The sequence below is a fragment of the Sceloporus occidentalis genome, unplaced genomic scaffold (genome assembly GCF_023333645.1).
Source record: "Sceloporus occidentalis isolate IW3139 unplaced genomic scaffold, rSceOcc1.0.p SCAF_1, whole genome shotgun sequence".
Taxonomy (NCBI): Eukaryota; Metazoa; Chordata; class Lepidosauria; order Squamata; family Phrynosomatidae; genus Sceloporus; species Sceloporus occidentalis.
The window spans coordinates 29880751-29896981 of NW_028316981.1; the positions used below are offsets into that span (position 1 = coordinate 29880751).

The 16231-nt window shown below is 39.3% G+C and overlaps 1 protein-coding gene across 5 annotated transcripts in view; it reads left to right on the forward strand.

Moving 5' to 3' along the window:
* The window catches only part of LOC149321282 (receptor-type tyrosine-protein phosphatase gamma), a 742038-nt gene that overhangs the window by 398414 nt on the left and 327393 nt on the right, over positions 1-16231 (forward strand). For all 5 annotated transcript variants that reach the window (XM_089518763.1, XM_089518770.1, XM_089518749.1 and 2 more), the window contains exon 4: positions 1693-1841. In XM_089518763.1, coding sequence (XP_089374889.1) covers positions 1693-1841 — 149 coding nt within the window. The remainder of the gene's footprint in view (positions 1-1692; positions 1842-16231) is intronic.

Here is a 16231-nt window from a genome sequence, read left to right on the forward strand (position 1 = left end):
TACCAACTACTACTACCCACAAAATACATTGGGATTCATAGCCATTATTATAGCCCTTGGAAAACACCACCCACTCTTGTCAGTTTCCACCCAGTGGGCATGTACATCCATTTTCATTGGTTCTCTTGGTTCATCCCACAATTAATGATTTCATCATTTCACCTTGTCCACTTAACAATTCTCAGGTGTGTTCAATTATCCACTTTGCATTTCTGTCCTTGGCATTTAGGACTTGCTAATTACATTACCTTTTACACCTGTGTAGCTTCTAATTGCTTTTGCTGAGTCATCCTGACTCTCACATACATGTTTTATTTCTTTCACTGTATGTCCCATGTTGCATTTTCCTTAACATAAATATGAACGTAAGGCATACATAGCATGCTAGATTTGTCTTGGCCAGGAATGTGTTGGCAACAACCCAATGTGTACTGGGGGAATAAGGAACACAATCCATTTCTCCCCCCCCCCCAGAAAAGCCCTGGTTTTAGTTACTTTTTAAATGTCTGAATTTTTTTTTGTTTATCAGCACAAGGCATAAACATGCTCTTGAAGCATGTGAAATTCCTCCTTCACCTCATTCCATAACTATTTAAATCAAAAAATGCAATGAGGCCACCCCATAACTATTTAAAATAACTGTGGTTACAGTTATATTGCAAAAGGAGGAAAGTTATGTGTCTTAACAAGTGTAAAGTAATGTAACCATAGTTTAGCTACTGAGAGAGGAATTAATTACATTCAGTGTATGCAATTCAGAAAATTCTGTGTCTGCATTGCACATTTTCTTTCCATGTTAGCTCTTAATGCAAAGAATTATTAGATTAAAAAAGAAAAGAAACATGCTGTACCTAATAATAGTATTGAACAGCAGTTTAGACTGCTTAACCAAGCCTTTGCCCCACTGATATATTATTTATGGGGCAGATGGAAAGAAAGAAACTTTGTCCATAAATTGATAGAAACTTTATATTGAATTTATATTTGAGAAGAAAGTTTGTTATACGAGGAAAATTTAAATCCCTAGAGCCTTATAAGCTTGTTATTTCTGGAAATTAACATATTGTGTAGTGAATGCTTAAAAAATTTACAGTGGGGACACTTAACTATGAGGAAATGATCTGGCTATCAGCCATGTAGAAAAGCAAGTATGATAATACTCCTTTATTGTTTCAGCTCAAGACGTGGCTTATAGGATGGCTGCTGGTCCTATATTTGGGCAGCAGGGGACAAACTGGTCTTTTGTACTATCTTTGGTCCTAATCCTATCAGGCAGATATTCATTTGGGTGAAAATGACTGTATGAAGAGAAATGATAGAGTGAGTCATCTCCACTAACCCTAGTCCCAAGCTTCACATTCTCAAGACTATGTGGAGAAACATTGAGACCCCTGTGTTACTTGGTGACATCCCGCCACATAGCTTGCAAAGTCAAAGATTTGGTGTGTTCAGATGGAGACCTTCAATTCTCTCAGATAGCTACTAAATGTATGGGACTTCACGGTTCTTTGCAATCATGTCATGAAACAGGTCCTTTGAATGAATAGTGACAAGCACCAGCAATCATCTGCTACCATGCATTTATGTCCACCCAAAAGAATGTTTATATTATCCCTGTAAACGGTCACAGCAGGTTTATGGCAGAAAGGTTTTCAATCTTGTCCTCACTTTTATTCCTCCTCCTTCTTTCAGTTGCTATCCTCCTCAAAGATGATTACTTCATCAGTGGTGCTGGACTACCAGGCAGATTCAAAGCTGAGAAAATTGAATTTCACTGGGGTCAGAGTAATGGATCAGCTGGCTCAGAACACAGCATCAATGGGAGAAGATTCCCTGTTGAGGTGAGTTGAAAGCAAGTATATTCACACTTCTTAAATGAAAAACATATTAGTTTAACATATTGGTTTATTATGAGACTTGGCAGAATCTTGTGGTATATTTTGAAGGTCTTTGCATTTACTGAAAGTTTAGATCGAAATACAGTTGTTAGCCCCAACTCGATTAAATAAAGGAATTTACCAGTTCCCATTGATTTCATGAGTCTATTCTCACTGTCTTGGATCCTGTGTAGAGAGAAAGAAGAGATATGAATCAAATAAACAGACAGATAACTGCAACTAATAATTAGCTTTCTTAATTTCCTGGTTGAAGTTACATTGTAATACGGAATTAAATAGATTGATATTTTGATATTGTAATATTATAATAACAATTGATTTCCAGATTTTTGCCCAGCATAGTAGTCAGCAGAAATAGCTACAGCAATGGAGCTCTGTCATCTTAGCTTCTTATGCCAATGCCCCACACCATCAAAAGCCTATCTTTTAATTCAGAGTGCCCCAACTGAAGGGTTTCCAAGGCACTGCAGATAAAGGGCTAGGAAATGATGAGTGCAACGTTCTCCCACTCACAGGGTGTCTTGAAATGGATAGATGAAGAAACCATTTGATGTACTGTTTCAGCTGTTTGTCTCAATATGCCTTGCCACTGGGAGAGTGTTGCAGTCACCATTACACAACATTTCGATCTGTAGTAACTTAGAAACCCTTTGGTTGTGGTGCTTGTGAAGACACACCCAACTAAAGGTGGTGGCAGGTTTGGGTGTGCAATGCTGGTACCCTGGTGAGATCAAACTCTTCTACCCAAAAAAGGCTCTGAAGCTGAATGTAAAGTTCAAAAGGGGGGAAATTTAATTTAAAGGACAAAATAAAGAGTTTTCTCCTCCCCAGCTCTAAACAAAAGGTACTTTACAGTTTCAGCAATCTTCCGGATGTCATCTTTCTGGGTCTAATGTTAGTTTGCTCTCCTCACTCAATGGAGCTGGTGCAGGGTCTTTCAGCTCCTGAATTCTTTATTCACTTGTTGTTGATAACTAATTTGGCTGAGATCTGGTAACTGAAATGGCTAACCTGGTAACTGATTTGGCTAAAGTGTAAGAAATGCCCTTTCCGTCTGTCTGGGCCTGTTTGCCACCAAAAAGACAGCTCTCTGCCTGCTCACAGCAAAGACTGCTCCAAACCTAGAAATAATACAGGGGAATCCTACAACTCCTCCCACAACTAATACAAAGAACTTTTCTACACTAAACATACTATGGCCTGAACCAATGTGAAAGAAAATGCAGGGGGAGATTCAATCAGTCCTGGCAGGACATCACAGTGCTGCCTGACTTAAGAGCAGATTTGGGGGTGGGGGGGGGGAGTCAAATTGCATATTAATGACCATAAACCTGAATCCCAAAAGTTATGCAATTATAGGTCTGGCATACAATCACATAAATATTGAACAGGATGCAAGGCAGAGTTATGAAAGCAGAAGGTCTGTGGTGACTCCTTCTCCTTCTTCCCACTACTTGCATCACAGATTGGGTTGCTGTGACCAAAGAACTGACCTTTATTAAATCGTGTAATTCAGCATTTCAGTTCCCTAATGTATAAACAATGGGCGAATACATGTTTACATCTGGTTTCTAATGACATGTCCAAGTATTACAGTTGTAAATACTGTAAAAATATTTGGCTCCTTAAAAAGTTCAATATTTTGTGTACATTAAGTGGTAGCATAGTCAATTAAATCTATATCAATGAACTTTATCGCACTGGGTTCTCGGCCCGGCCTGGCAGGAAACGGAACGAGTGGGGGACGGATTTTACCGCACACACCCGTCCCTCAATCATTCTGTTCCCCCTCTCTTCCCTTCTCATTCCGTTCCAGAGGGAATGCTTTTTGAGAACTGTTCAGAACAGTTCTCAAAAATTTCCTCCTATGGAACGGATTAAGAATGGAAGAGAGGGGGAACGGAACGGATGAGGGACGGGTGCGTGTGGTAAAATCCGTTCCCCACTCGTTCCGCACTAGTCCCTGCTCCTTCTGTTCCGTCCTCAGAACGGAACAGAAGGACGCAGAGCGATAATCTTCAATTACACATTGTAACAGAACAAATAGTGGAAATAGCAAAGTGGGAACGGGGAGTGAATATGGTGGACTCTTTACACTTTGGGGGGGGTTCAGTTCTGGGGGGGCACAGATGGGAAAAAACACAGATGGTCACAACCCATATTTATTCAATAGACAGTGATGTGTCTGTATCAGCATGTCAGAGCGCACACACCACCATTGAAAATTATGGGGCATGGTGAACCGTGGACACTCCAATCCATGGATCATTAGCTTACTGATGTGGCAGGCCCACTGTCTTTCTTCATGGCACTGATACCTGTGATAGCTTTGGGCTATAAAGATGAATGCTCAGACGTGATTAGTCCATCACTGTAATTTGGAAGATATCATGACTGTGAAGGTTTGCATCACAATCTCTCTTCTGATATTTCTTCATGCTGACCTTGGGCAGAAGGAGGCTGCTATGTCCAGTAAATTCTATGAGGCCATGAAAGCAGGTTCCTGATTGTACCCTTACCACATCAACTTTTTAAGATGAAGAGAGGAATGTGTATGAGCATGTGGACATATATGTGTGCAGGCTTAACTAAGTTTCTTGGTGTCCTTTATGAACATGCTTAAAAAGACAATACAGTGGCCCTTGGTATCAGCTAGTTGAGGTTTGGTTCCAGGACCACCCATGGATACCAAAATCCATGGATGCTCAAGCCCCATTAAATGCAATTGTGTAGTGCAATGTATTATCTTCTATAAAATAGCATAATCAAGGTTTGGTTTTTCGAATTCATGTATTTTTTTTAATATTTTGAAGCCATAGAGGATTGAACCCATTGATTTAAAAATCCTTGGATATGGAGAGAAGACCTTTTTGGCTATAATTACCACCTATGCAAGAATTACAACACAAGCCTGATAGCAAAATCAAGGCTGAGCTTTGAGGCCCTTACCCTTGCATAATACTGGACAAATAGGGTCAGGCACTAAATATTATTTTCATTTCCCAATGGTACATTATGTGTAGATGTAATTGTGCAAGAGGAGAACATCATTTTGTTTGTATTGAAGTTTCCCTTAACCTAGATAATTGTGAAATAACACTGAATTGGACTGACTTTCTCACAATTATGTAGTCCAGTTGAATGTCTGCATCTCATTAATGTTGTTTTCACTTCCTTTAGAAATAGGGTTATGTATTTCTTTTGAAAATGAGGAAATTCTGAATACTCACGCAGGTCAGTTCTGCAACATTTTCTATAACAAAAAAATAAGGAAAGGCAAATTGTGTAGAGGTATCTGTTAAAGAACTTAACATGTGAACTAGAAAAAAGCAGATAATAATGTTTATGCTGAGAGAAATTAATTCTCAGTAAAGAAATTAATTCTCAGTAAAGAAGCCTTTGAGCATATCCCTTTAAAAAAGTGCATATTTTGCTCATTTGGCTGCTGTGTACCCTCAGCACCTTCCAGAACTGATCCTCGGATTCATTATGTATAAGAAATGCCTGTGTGCAGTTCCAGAATTTAGTCTGTAAAGCTAATTGTAGTTCAACGTGCAGGGACTTGTTGTAGAGCTAATTACCTGACAATGAAACCTCTCTGCCAAACAAGACCGTACCACATGCTGGAGGCTGTATTTCTAGGAAACCTATAAAGGGAAAACAATAGCAGCAGTGATGGCCTGCTGAGCTGAGGTAGCCCATAGGCAAAGGTCAGATATTTGTGGAGTTGTCCTCCAGGTTTGGCACTATTCTGCTGTCAGCACACTTGAAAGCAAAATGTGCTCTGAGCGTAATTGAGAAACCAGATGTGGATGGTACGAGGCAAGCATTTGTTCCAAAGACTACCCCATTGGGGAATGTCAACAAATCTGCTTCATCTGCAGAGTTTGCTCTACAAACACAGAGCATCTATGTGCTTTTGCTGGAAAACAAAGTCCTTGCTGTTAGTTCTTGTTGCAGGAGGTGGCAAAGCAGTGGGCTGTGCTCACAGAAAACCAAATCTAATTTGAAATGTCAGATACGAGACAGTACCTTATTGTTTTGTTATGTTGTTTGTATTTTTATCATCACAACTAATGTATCAGGTGGTACGGTAGTGTGATTTAATTGGTTTCCTTCGTTGGAGCCCATCTGGATCATATTTTTGTGAATGATTTATATGTTAAATTAGAGTATAGGACATATGAGAACATCCTTTTCATTATGTTCTCTGAAGATAAATTAGATCAAAGTCACTGCATTTATCCACTCATTGTGCTCTTTTTATTTATTTATTTTTAAGCATTAGTTTCATGCACATGTTTGATTATATCATTTTGCCAGGAAAGAAAAGGGTTTCAAGTAATAATGTTAACTTCCTTCCTTCCTTCCTTCCTTCCTTCCTTCCTTCCTTCCACTACTATGCAGAGTCAAAATGGGCATCCTTTTGTCATGAGTAGCCAGATTGTCGTGAAATGTTTTAAGTAAAGTATTTTTTCCTCATAAAACTTGTCATGAAGCTTCCCAGAGCCTCTGTTTCTGAAACCTCATATGCTCCAACATTATCTTTAAAGTGAAATAAAGACTGATGATTGTGCAATGATACAAGGTGCTAATCTAATTTAAATATTTTAATGTTATTTCTTTGGGTTTTCTTCTTAACATTACCAGATCTTCTATAATACACTGAATCCTTGTATTATTGGTTAATATATTGGAGACCTATATGTTTGTCATCATTGCTCATCATATGCTGTCATTTTTATATGACTTTCCCCATATACTCTTAATTTGAGAGCGTCTAACTATATGCACTGTCTCAATGAGATGTAGCATCTCCAAACCAGTACTGTACACCTTGATGTTGAAAAAGGCATCATTCCCCCTCTCCTGTTTTTGTTTTTGTTGTTGTTGTTGTTGTTTTGGTAGAGGGATTTAAAATTGTTTTCCTCATTTCTGACAATCTGTATCTAGCGAGGATTCCTTAGTGTTTGTAACTTAAGCTGTCAAGGTTTTATAAATAGCAGTATTGTCCAGTAGAACAATATTGTCAGCATTAATTTTCTCCTTAGCAAGTTATTTTAAGATTTGGAATTTCAGGGAATTTTCATGGCAGGAGAATACATGCAGACTTACTGTCTCTTCTAAATTTATTAAGCAAAACAATTAACTCGTATAGTTACACACCTCTGGGGAGTGTCATATTATCACATAGACATTTAAGTTCCTATTATACTATCACAGTCAGTTCCTAAAAGCTTGATGGTAATGGAGTTTGTACTTGCAGACCAAAGGAGAGCAAGGAGAGAACCATGCTAGCCTCCCTAGGGAAAGAACTCCAAAGACAGGAGCAGTCACCAAGGAGATCCTCTCCCTTGTTTCCTGTAACTTGGCCTGAGAAGGCTGTGGTAATGAGAATGGCCTCTCCTAGAAAACTTAGATTTCAAACAGGCTCATATAGGGAGATACAGTCATTCAAACAGCATGAAAACAGAAGTATTGTATGGTCAAGGTCATCTACCAAGGCAATGAAAGGTGTCAAAACCAGTGTGAAATGGATCGAGATCATCCATTTCAGACAGGAAGCCTTGGAGCTCAGAAGCCACCACATGCCTTAGTACCTTGCCCAAAATTTCAATATTTTTCCCCCCAATATCTATCTAGTAGAGTAAGATCCTGGGAAGGATTTTTCTTTCAGTAATGGTTTTACAAGAGCCTCTTTCAGGCATGTTGCAATGTTCTGTTGCTGTAAGAAGGCATTAATCACTCCTGTTATCGATTCAACTTGGTTCCCTCTGGGCTATTTAATAAGCCAGGAGGGGCAAGGATCTAGTACATACAGTATGTGGTGATTCTTGTCTCTCCAAGGATCCTGACCACATCCTCAGGCCTCATAAACTGAAAATATCCAGTATCACTGGGCAAGTAGGAGCCAGAGTTACATTCACCAGACAGCGTTACATTCATCAGACATGTAGGAAGCCCTGGTCATGCAGCAGGGAGCTTGGTAGCGCAATAGTTAAATGCTGGTACTGCAGCCACAATGCTGTGAGTTCGATCCCAGTGGCTTTCAGGTTGACTCAGCCTTCCATCCTTTGATAGGTCGGTAAAATAGTACCCAACTTGTTGGGAGCAATTAGCTTGCAGATTGTAAACCAATGCTGAGTTCACTGAGAAGCGGTATAGAAATATACATGTGCTATTGCTATGTATCATGTGGTGTCCAAGTTGGTACAGAACCCAGTAGTTTTCTGTGCAAAGTGTCAAGCAAATTCTTCACAGCAGGCAGATGCATGGATTCCAGATGTTAGACTGCAGCTCCCATCATTCCTCACCACCACTATACTAGCTAGAATTGCTGGGAGTTGCAGTGGAACAGCATTAAGATAGGGCTACACTTTGTCATCCCTTGCTTTATGGAGGAGGGAAGATTGGAAAAGGCAACAAAAAATGGGCAAGAGTTATGTGACCTGGGGTATTTTTGGAGTTGCAGTCTGAAAAGTAATTTTCTGAGCGTACATTTTCAAGTAACTTTTTGAACTACAACTTCCAGAAACCCCAAGCCAGCATGAGCAGTAGTTGCAGTTCAAAAAGTAACCTTTCCAAGCTCTAGCAAAAGTATACAGTGCCTTAACACATACAAAAACAACATGAATACAGTTGAGTATTACTTCTACATGAGATGCTAAGTATGTGTTATTTTTAGATCATTGAGGCATAAATAACCTATATCTTGATGTTTCACAAACGGATGAAGTGGGCTGTAGTTTGCAGAAACTCATGGTAAAAAAAACTTTCTCAAGTTTTGTGTTAGTTTTACTGGTGGACTGTATTTGTGTATTATTAGTTTTATATCTTATTTTATTCAAGGCCAGTAGTATTTCCTACATTTTTGTTAACTAGGATTCTACTTTCTTCCCAGATTACGGGTATTACTTTGACATAATATGCATACTGTTATCGCACAATTGAAATGTAGTTTAGTTAAGATACCAGAGATCCAGATTTAGTTTCCCATTGAAATCAATGGGATTAGAGTTATACCATCTCTACTTTGCCTCATTGATTTCTATCAAACATTCTGGATGCAAGGACTGTGGACACATAAGGGAGCTGTGGGTGAGCATTTCTGTACTGTGGTGCTCACTGTGATCAGAATAATGTCTGATAATCCAGTCCTATATAGCTGACTGGTTAAGCTTAATATCTTCAAATGAAGCCTGACTTCAGTTTTAACAACAGAAAATCCCTTTTTCCCAATTATTAAAAGTTTAGAAAGTGCTACTTTAGAACTATAAAGTAGGGATCTGCAATTGAGATTTGGTTAATAATTTGCAATCAGTGGTGAAATTAAACCCCCCACTCCCTTGAGAAGACAGTAAATTAAACAGGCCTGTTAAAACAGTGCCAGTATTAAACTAAGTTCTGGGGTTTGTAGTGCGTCGTAAACCAATACGCATTCCAGAGTTTCCTCATTAGAAACCTGTTGAGTCTTGTGAGAGTCTGGAGAATAGCAAGTTGCCTAATAACTGATACATTTCCTGCTGCTACAGCACAAGAGCTTTTCCACAGAAAGGACACAATGTGTTCAATAATCATAATTATGTAGGCAAGACCATGAACCTCTCTATTAGCAGAGCTTGCCACCTCTGCCACAGCATGGCTGCGATTTTGCTCATTGCCTATTCATTTCTATGCAAGATGCTGATTATGTCTGTGAAGAGCAGAAATCAGAAGAGTGATTTCAATCATGACTGTGTTAATTTGATGTGAGCTTTCAGCTGTTTATGAGCTTTCGTCTTAATGGTTCTAATTGTCAGTTATAATGTGAACACCATTATACAATAATGTACAGTAATTTACTTAGTAAATGAGAATCTTGTTCCAAGGACCATGCTGCAGGCAAGCCATGGAGACCTAATCCCTTCCATCCTTTATATCAGCATGCTTACAGTGTTAGGGCTAGGCTCTCCAACTAGAGTCTCGCTTTAAAACGCTTCTGAATTTCACCTAAGTCATTCTCCTTTTCCAAATCTTTTCTCAATCCTATGCTTATGTGTTTTAACCTATGTGTTTAAATGGTTTTGTGTCTTTAGTTATATGTTGTATTTTAATCTGTCTTGTACCTAACCTTGATCCTTGGGGAGAGGCAGGTGAGAAATAAAATCCTGTTCATCATCATCATCATCATCATCATCATCATCACCATCATCATCATCCTTCCTTTTGTTACTGACTTTAAAAAACCCACTGCAATACAGCATTATTTATTGTGCTTGTAGTAAAGCGTGCACAAAGAGAAGACATGTTAGTCAGGGGCACATGTAGACCAAGCAATGGTTTGGCATTATGTGAACATGCCTTGGATTCATGTGCTTCCTTATACATTAGAGATATATTCCTTGTACACTTGAATTCAATAAGATAATTCCTCTTTAGTGCAAACCATAGTTAGCTATTACACTCCAAGGGGTAAACTATTGACTTATTTAGCACATTTATATCTCACTTCTTCCCCCGCATGCAACTCAAGGTATCCTGGTTTAAGTGGGATTTCCTATCCAAATACTAATCAAACCTTCGTAACTTCAACATTTTGCTTTCCCTTGCAAACTAGATTTGTAAACCAGCTTCAAAACATGGTTTGGTATCTTATTTTGGAGAGCAAGCACTAGAAAGCATAGACATATCAAATATATAAGAAGCTCTCCTCTTTGAAATTGGAAATTGTTTTCTCTTGTCTTAGTGTTCTTAATGGAAACCACAATAGTGGCTAAGGAAATATTACTGAAATCAGTCTAAATAATGGTGTGTGTGTCTATGTGTGTGCTCAGAAGTATTATAACCAACCATTAGCAATATTATCAGTAGAGTACAAGCCCCATAAGCTATGACTAAAGACCTTTTTCACTTATATCCAGACTTTCCAAAAAAGGTTATAAAAAGAATTCTGTGCTCACTTACTGCAACATAATTTGGTATCGCAAGTTAAGATAGCAAGATAACGTAATGCAATTAAAATATAATCCATATTTCACACTTGGACTTCAGTCTTATCAAAGAAAAACTTAATTGTCTAGGGGAATTTCATAGGTCTCCCCTGGCAGATACATACAGATATAGGTCTCCCCTGATAATGAAACTCCTTTTTACAATACTTTTTATGCCTGCCCAGGCACCCTTTCTTCTTTGTCCTTTGTCTAGGTGAAAGTTTTTTTAGCAGCATCAAATTGATAGTATGGCAAACAAGGGGTGGAGAAACACAGACATGTAGTATCAGGTTACAGCAGTGTCTCTGCAGTAAACCATGCAATGAACAAAGTGTGACCTGGGAAAGATTGGGTTTCAACTCTAGCTAAACCTGTTGTAGACATGTATGCCTCCTTATAACAGGCAAAAGAAACAGCAGCTGCCTCCAGAATCCCTAACTGAACATTGCAGCTGGGGAAAATATGAAAAATATTCAAGAAATGGTTGAAAAATATTTCTGAAATATTGAAAAAACCCTGACAAGAAGTATCCTGGACTGATGAGAATCTTTGTTGTTTGCACATGTTTGCTTTTTTGGCAGAAAACAGTATTTTCAGAGACAGCATTTTCCAGACAGAAAATAACATTTGTGTGCAGAAATATTTTCTTTTCTTATTCAGAAAATGCTGTTTTCTTCAGAAACATGCACAAGCAAATTTTGCAGAGAAGAAGTCCGGAACTGCAAATAGTGAGCAAAAACTACAATTTTTCAAAGTTGGTAAAATTATTTGTTGTTTCCTTCAACGAGAAAATTAGTGAAGTATTAAGTCTCTAATGAGCATACATGAACAGCAAACAGAGGTGAAAGGGTTATACATGCCTCATTAGCTACCGCCAATTTATTAAAAAAAAGCATAAGAAAGTGAAAAGCTGGTGAAAGAGTCATCTCTTGCTGCATTTTGAAGAAAACTTTAGGTAGTCTCTATATTGTTAAAATATTTTTGCTTACTTAAGCAAGGTTTATTCAACCTAGCCATTTCATTTCACATGTAAATATTGTTAGAATCATAGGGTTGGAAGAGACCACAAGGACCATCCAGTCCAACCCCCTGCCATGCAGGAAATCTCAATCAAAGCATCCCCAACAGATGGCCATCCAGCCTCTGCTTAAAGACCTCCAAAGAAGGAGACTCCACTACACTCCGAGGAACTGTGTTCCACTGTCGAACAGCCCTTACTGTCAGGAAGTTCCTCCTAATGTTGAGGTGGAATCTCTTTTCCTGTAGCTTCCATCCATTGTTCCGGGTCCTAGTCTCTGGAGCAGCAGAAAACAAGCTAGCTCCCTCCTCAATATGACATCCCTTCAAATATTTAAGCAGGGCTATCATATCACCTCTTATCCTTCTTTTCTCCAGGCTAAACATCCCCAGCTCCCTAAGTTGTTCCTCATAGGATATGATTTCCAGACCCTTCACCATTTTAGTCGCCCTCCTTTGGACACGCTCCAGTTTCTCAATGTCCTTTTTAAATTGTGGTGCCCAGAACTGGACACAGTATTCCAGGTGGGGCCTGACCAGAGCAGAATACAGTGGCACTATTACTTCTCTTGATCTAGACACTATACTTTTATTGATGCAGCCTAAAATTGCATTGGCCTTTTTAGCTGCCGCATCGCACTGTTCACTCATGTTCAACTTGCGGTCTACTTGGACTCCTAGATCCCTTTCACATGTTGTCTCATTCAGCCAAGTGTCCCCCATCCTATATCTGTGTATTTTATTTTTTCACCCTAAGTGCAGTACCTTACATTTCTCCATGTTGAATTTCATTTTGTTATCTTTGGCCCAGCTTTCTAGTCTATTCAGGTCATTTTGAATGTTCATCCTGTCCTCTGGAGTATTAGCTATTCCTCCTAATTCAGTGTCATCTACAAATCTAATGAGTATGCCCCCAATTTTGTCGTCCAAGTCATTGACAAAGATGTTGAATAGCACTGGGCCCAGGACAGAGTCCTGTGGGACCCCACTGGTCACTTCTCTCTCTCTCCAGGAGCCATTGTTGAACACTGAAAAGGAGCCATTGTTGAACACTGTTTAGGTTCGGCCAGTCAACCAATTACAAATTATTATTATTATTAACAAATCCATGTAACAGTTACTTTGTCTAGCCCACATTTTACAAGCTTGTTTGCAAGAATGTCATGGGAAACCTTGTCAAAGGCCTTACTGAAACCAAGATATACTATATCCACAGTACTCCCTTCATCTACCAAGCTGGTAATTTTATCAAAAAAAGAGATCAGATTTGTCTGGCATGACTTGTTTTTCTGAAACCCATGTTGACTTTTTGTGATTATGGAATTGTCATCTAGATGTTCACAGACTCTCTGTTTAATGATCTGCTCTAGAATCTTTCCTGGTATTGATGTCAGACTAACCAGACGATAATTGTTGGGATCCTCTTTTTTTCCCCTTTTGAAGATGGGCACAACGTTTGCCCTCCTCCAGTCTGCTGGGACTTCTCTTGTTCTCCAGGAGTTCTCAAAGATTATTGTGAATGGTTCCGACATTACATTTGCCAGTTCTTTTAATACCCTTGGATGAAGTTCATCTGCTCCTGGAGGCTTAAATTCATTTATATTAACAAGACATTCCTGTACTATCTCTTTACTTACTCTGTGCTGAAATTCCCCTTTTCTGTCCTTTGCTCCATTTTCCTGAGGCTGAGCACCCTTTCCCTTTTCTGAGAAGACTGAGGCAAAGAAGGTGTTGAGTAATTCTGACTTTTCTCTGTCCCCTGTTAGCATTTTGCCATCTTCTCCACGCAGTGGCTCTACCATTTCCTTTTCTTCCTTCTGCAAATCTATCCAAAAAGCCCTCTCTAGCAAGCCTGAGTTTATTCTGTGCTTTAGCTTGCTATTTCTTTGAATTCCTTTTTTGTGATTTCCCCTTTTTTCTATTTCTTATACATGTTCCGTTTCAAACTTAGCTCGGTTGAAAGTTCCTTAGCCATCCATCCTGGTGTCTTGAGACACCTCCCATTTTTCTTCCTCACTGGAACTGTTTGAAATTGTACCTTCAGTATCTCCCCCTTGAGAAATTCCCATCCATCTTGAACTCCCTTCTCTTTTAGTATTCCTGACCATGGGCTCACCCCCAGTATTTCTCTAAGTTTACTAAAATCAACTTTCCTAAAGTCTAGAATGCGTGTCTAACAATGCCTGGCTTCTCCTTTACATTGTACGTATAACAAACTCCAGGAGTACATGATCACTCCCACCTAAGAATCCCACCAATTGCACTCCATTAACTAGGTCATCCCTGTTGGTTAGGATCAGATCCAAAATAGCTGATCCCCTTGTTGCCTCTTCCACCTTTTGGACAATGAAATTGTCTCCAAGACCAGTGAGGAATTTGCTAGACCTTGAGGATTTGGCTGAGTTTGTATTCCAGCACATATCAGGATAGTTGAAGTCACCCATCACTACTACATCTTTCCTTTCTGAGTGTGTAGTCATCTGTTCTAGAAAGGCATCATCCAATTCCTCCATCTGACTGGGGGGTCTGTAATAGACTCCCACCATAATATCCTTGTGGTTTCCCGCCCCTTTAATTTTTATCCAGATGCTCTCCACCTGGGTGCCAGTATTGATGTCCTGGATCTCTTCACTTGTGTAAATATCTCTGACATATAATGCTATTCCTTCTCCTTTCCTGTTAGACCCATTTCTCTTGAAAAGGTTATATGCCTCTATTTCTACATTCCACTTATGAGACTCATCCCACCATGTTTCAGTGATGCCTATTATATCATATTTGCTTTGTTGTACTAGGAGTTCGAGTTCATCTTGCTTGTTTCCCATACTCTGTGCATTTGTGTAGAGACATCGCAGACCATGGGTCCCCTTTACTTGCTGCCTGTGCAAGCTTTTTTTTTTTTTTTTTTTTGCCTCCCACTGTTGGGTCCTTGCATTATTTGTCTTGTTTCCTCTATGTCAGTTTGACTATTTTCTCCAGCATTTTTGCCTTCCTTAATATTGTCTCCTTCCCCCATGAAACTCAGTTTAAAGCCCTCCTGATCAAATTCTTGAGACTGTTGGCAAAAACATTTCTTCCAACTGGCGTGAGATGCAACCCATCCATTGCAAGAAGTCCCTCCTCATGGAACCGCAGCCCATGATCAAAGGATCCAAATCGTTCTCGGCAGCACCATCTGCGGAGCCAGTTCTTCACATCCGCTATTTTCCTCTCCCTTCCTGGACTGTGCCCTTGAACTGGCAGAAGAGACAAGATGAGAACTTGTGCATCCATTTCTTTCAGCTTCCTACCAAGAGCCTCATAATCTCTTTTGATGTTCTGAAGGCTGTGTCTTGCAGTATCATTGGTTCCCACGTGGACCAAAAGGAAGGAATATTGGTCAGTAGGCTTGACCAGTCTTGTCAGCCTCTCTGTCTCATCACGCATCTTTGCCCCAGGGAGACACCACACCTCTCAAGACATCTTGTCAGGCCTACAAATCACTGCTTCTGTACCCCTCAGCAAGGAGTCTTCCGCTGCGATCACACACCTCCTCCGAGGCTTAGCAGCAACTGTTCCCTCTGGTGGAACTCTCAGACTCCCCTGCTCTGTCCCTGAAGTCTGTCCATGCTGTTCTTCCTCATCCTGTTAATTTTTAATCAAAAGTTTAGTGTAAAATGTTGAACTGCTTTTCTCTTTGATAGTGTAGGAACAGATACTACCCTACTCTTTCCATGTTATTTCTGCTTTTGGTACCAAATTTTCCATTAAATAAGTAATGTCCAGGAACACATCTTTTTCGTTTACTGAGGTATGCATATAGGATAATCTAAATGTTCAGAAATAAGAGGCAAGATTTTAAAAATAAAATGTATCTTTCATATAGAAAGAATGGAATGGAAAACTAGCCTTTGAAACTCTGGAGAACCAGTAACCATCAGGATTGATAAAACTGGACTTGCTAGAGTATTGATTGCAGTGTAAGGCAGTGTTTCATGTTCTTTATGTAAGGTCCATTTATAACAGAAACATTATTCAGGCCAGAGAAAAACAAAGTAGCAATTTTCTACCCAAATGTATGTTTCAAGTAAACAAAAATATTAGATGTCTGTTGTTCTGGCAAATGCATAGTTGAAATTAATGAATGTGCAGAAAAAGTATTTGGTGAATGGTATTCATATTCTATACATTTCATAATTGAGACTGTGGGTTAGATATATGTTCAGTATACACAATGCTGGTTTAAAGTGTGGGGGAATGCAGCCCCCTGCATTCTGCTTTTGAGCCTTTCAGTGTTCCCCAAGCTCTTATTCTGATTTTTAAAATGCTCCTGGGGGAAACAGAGGACAAATTTTGCCACATTTCTGG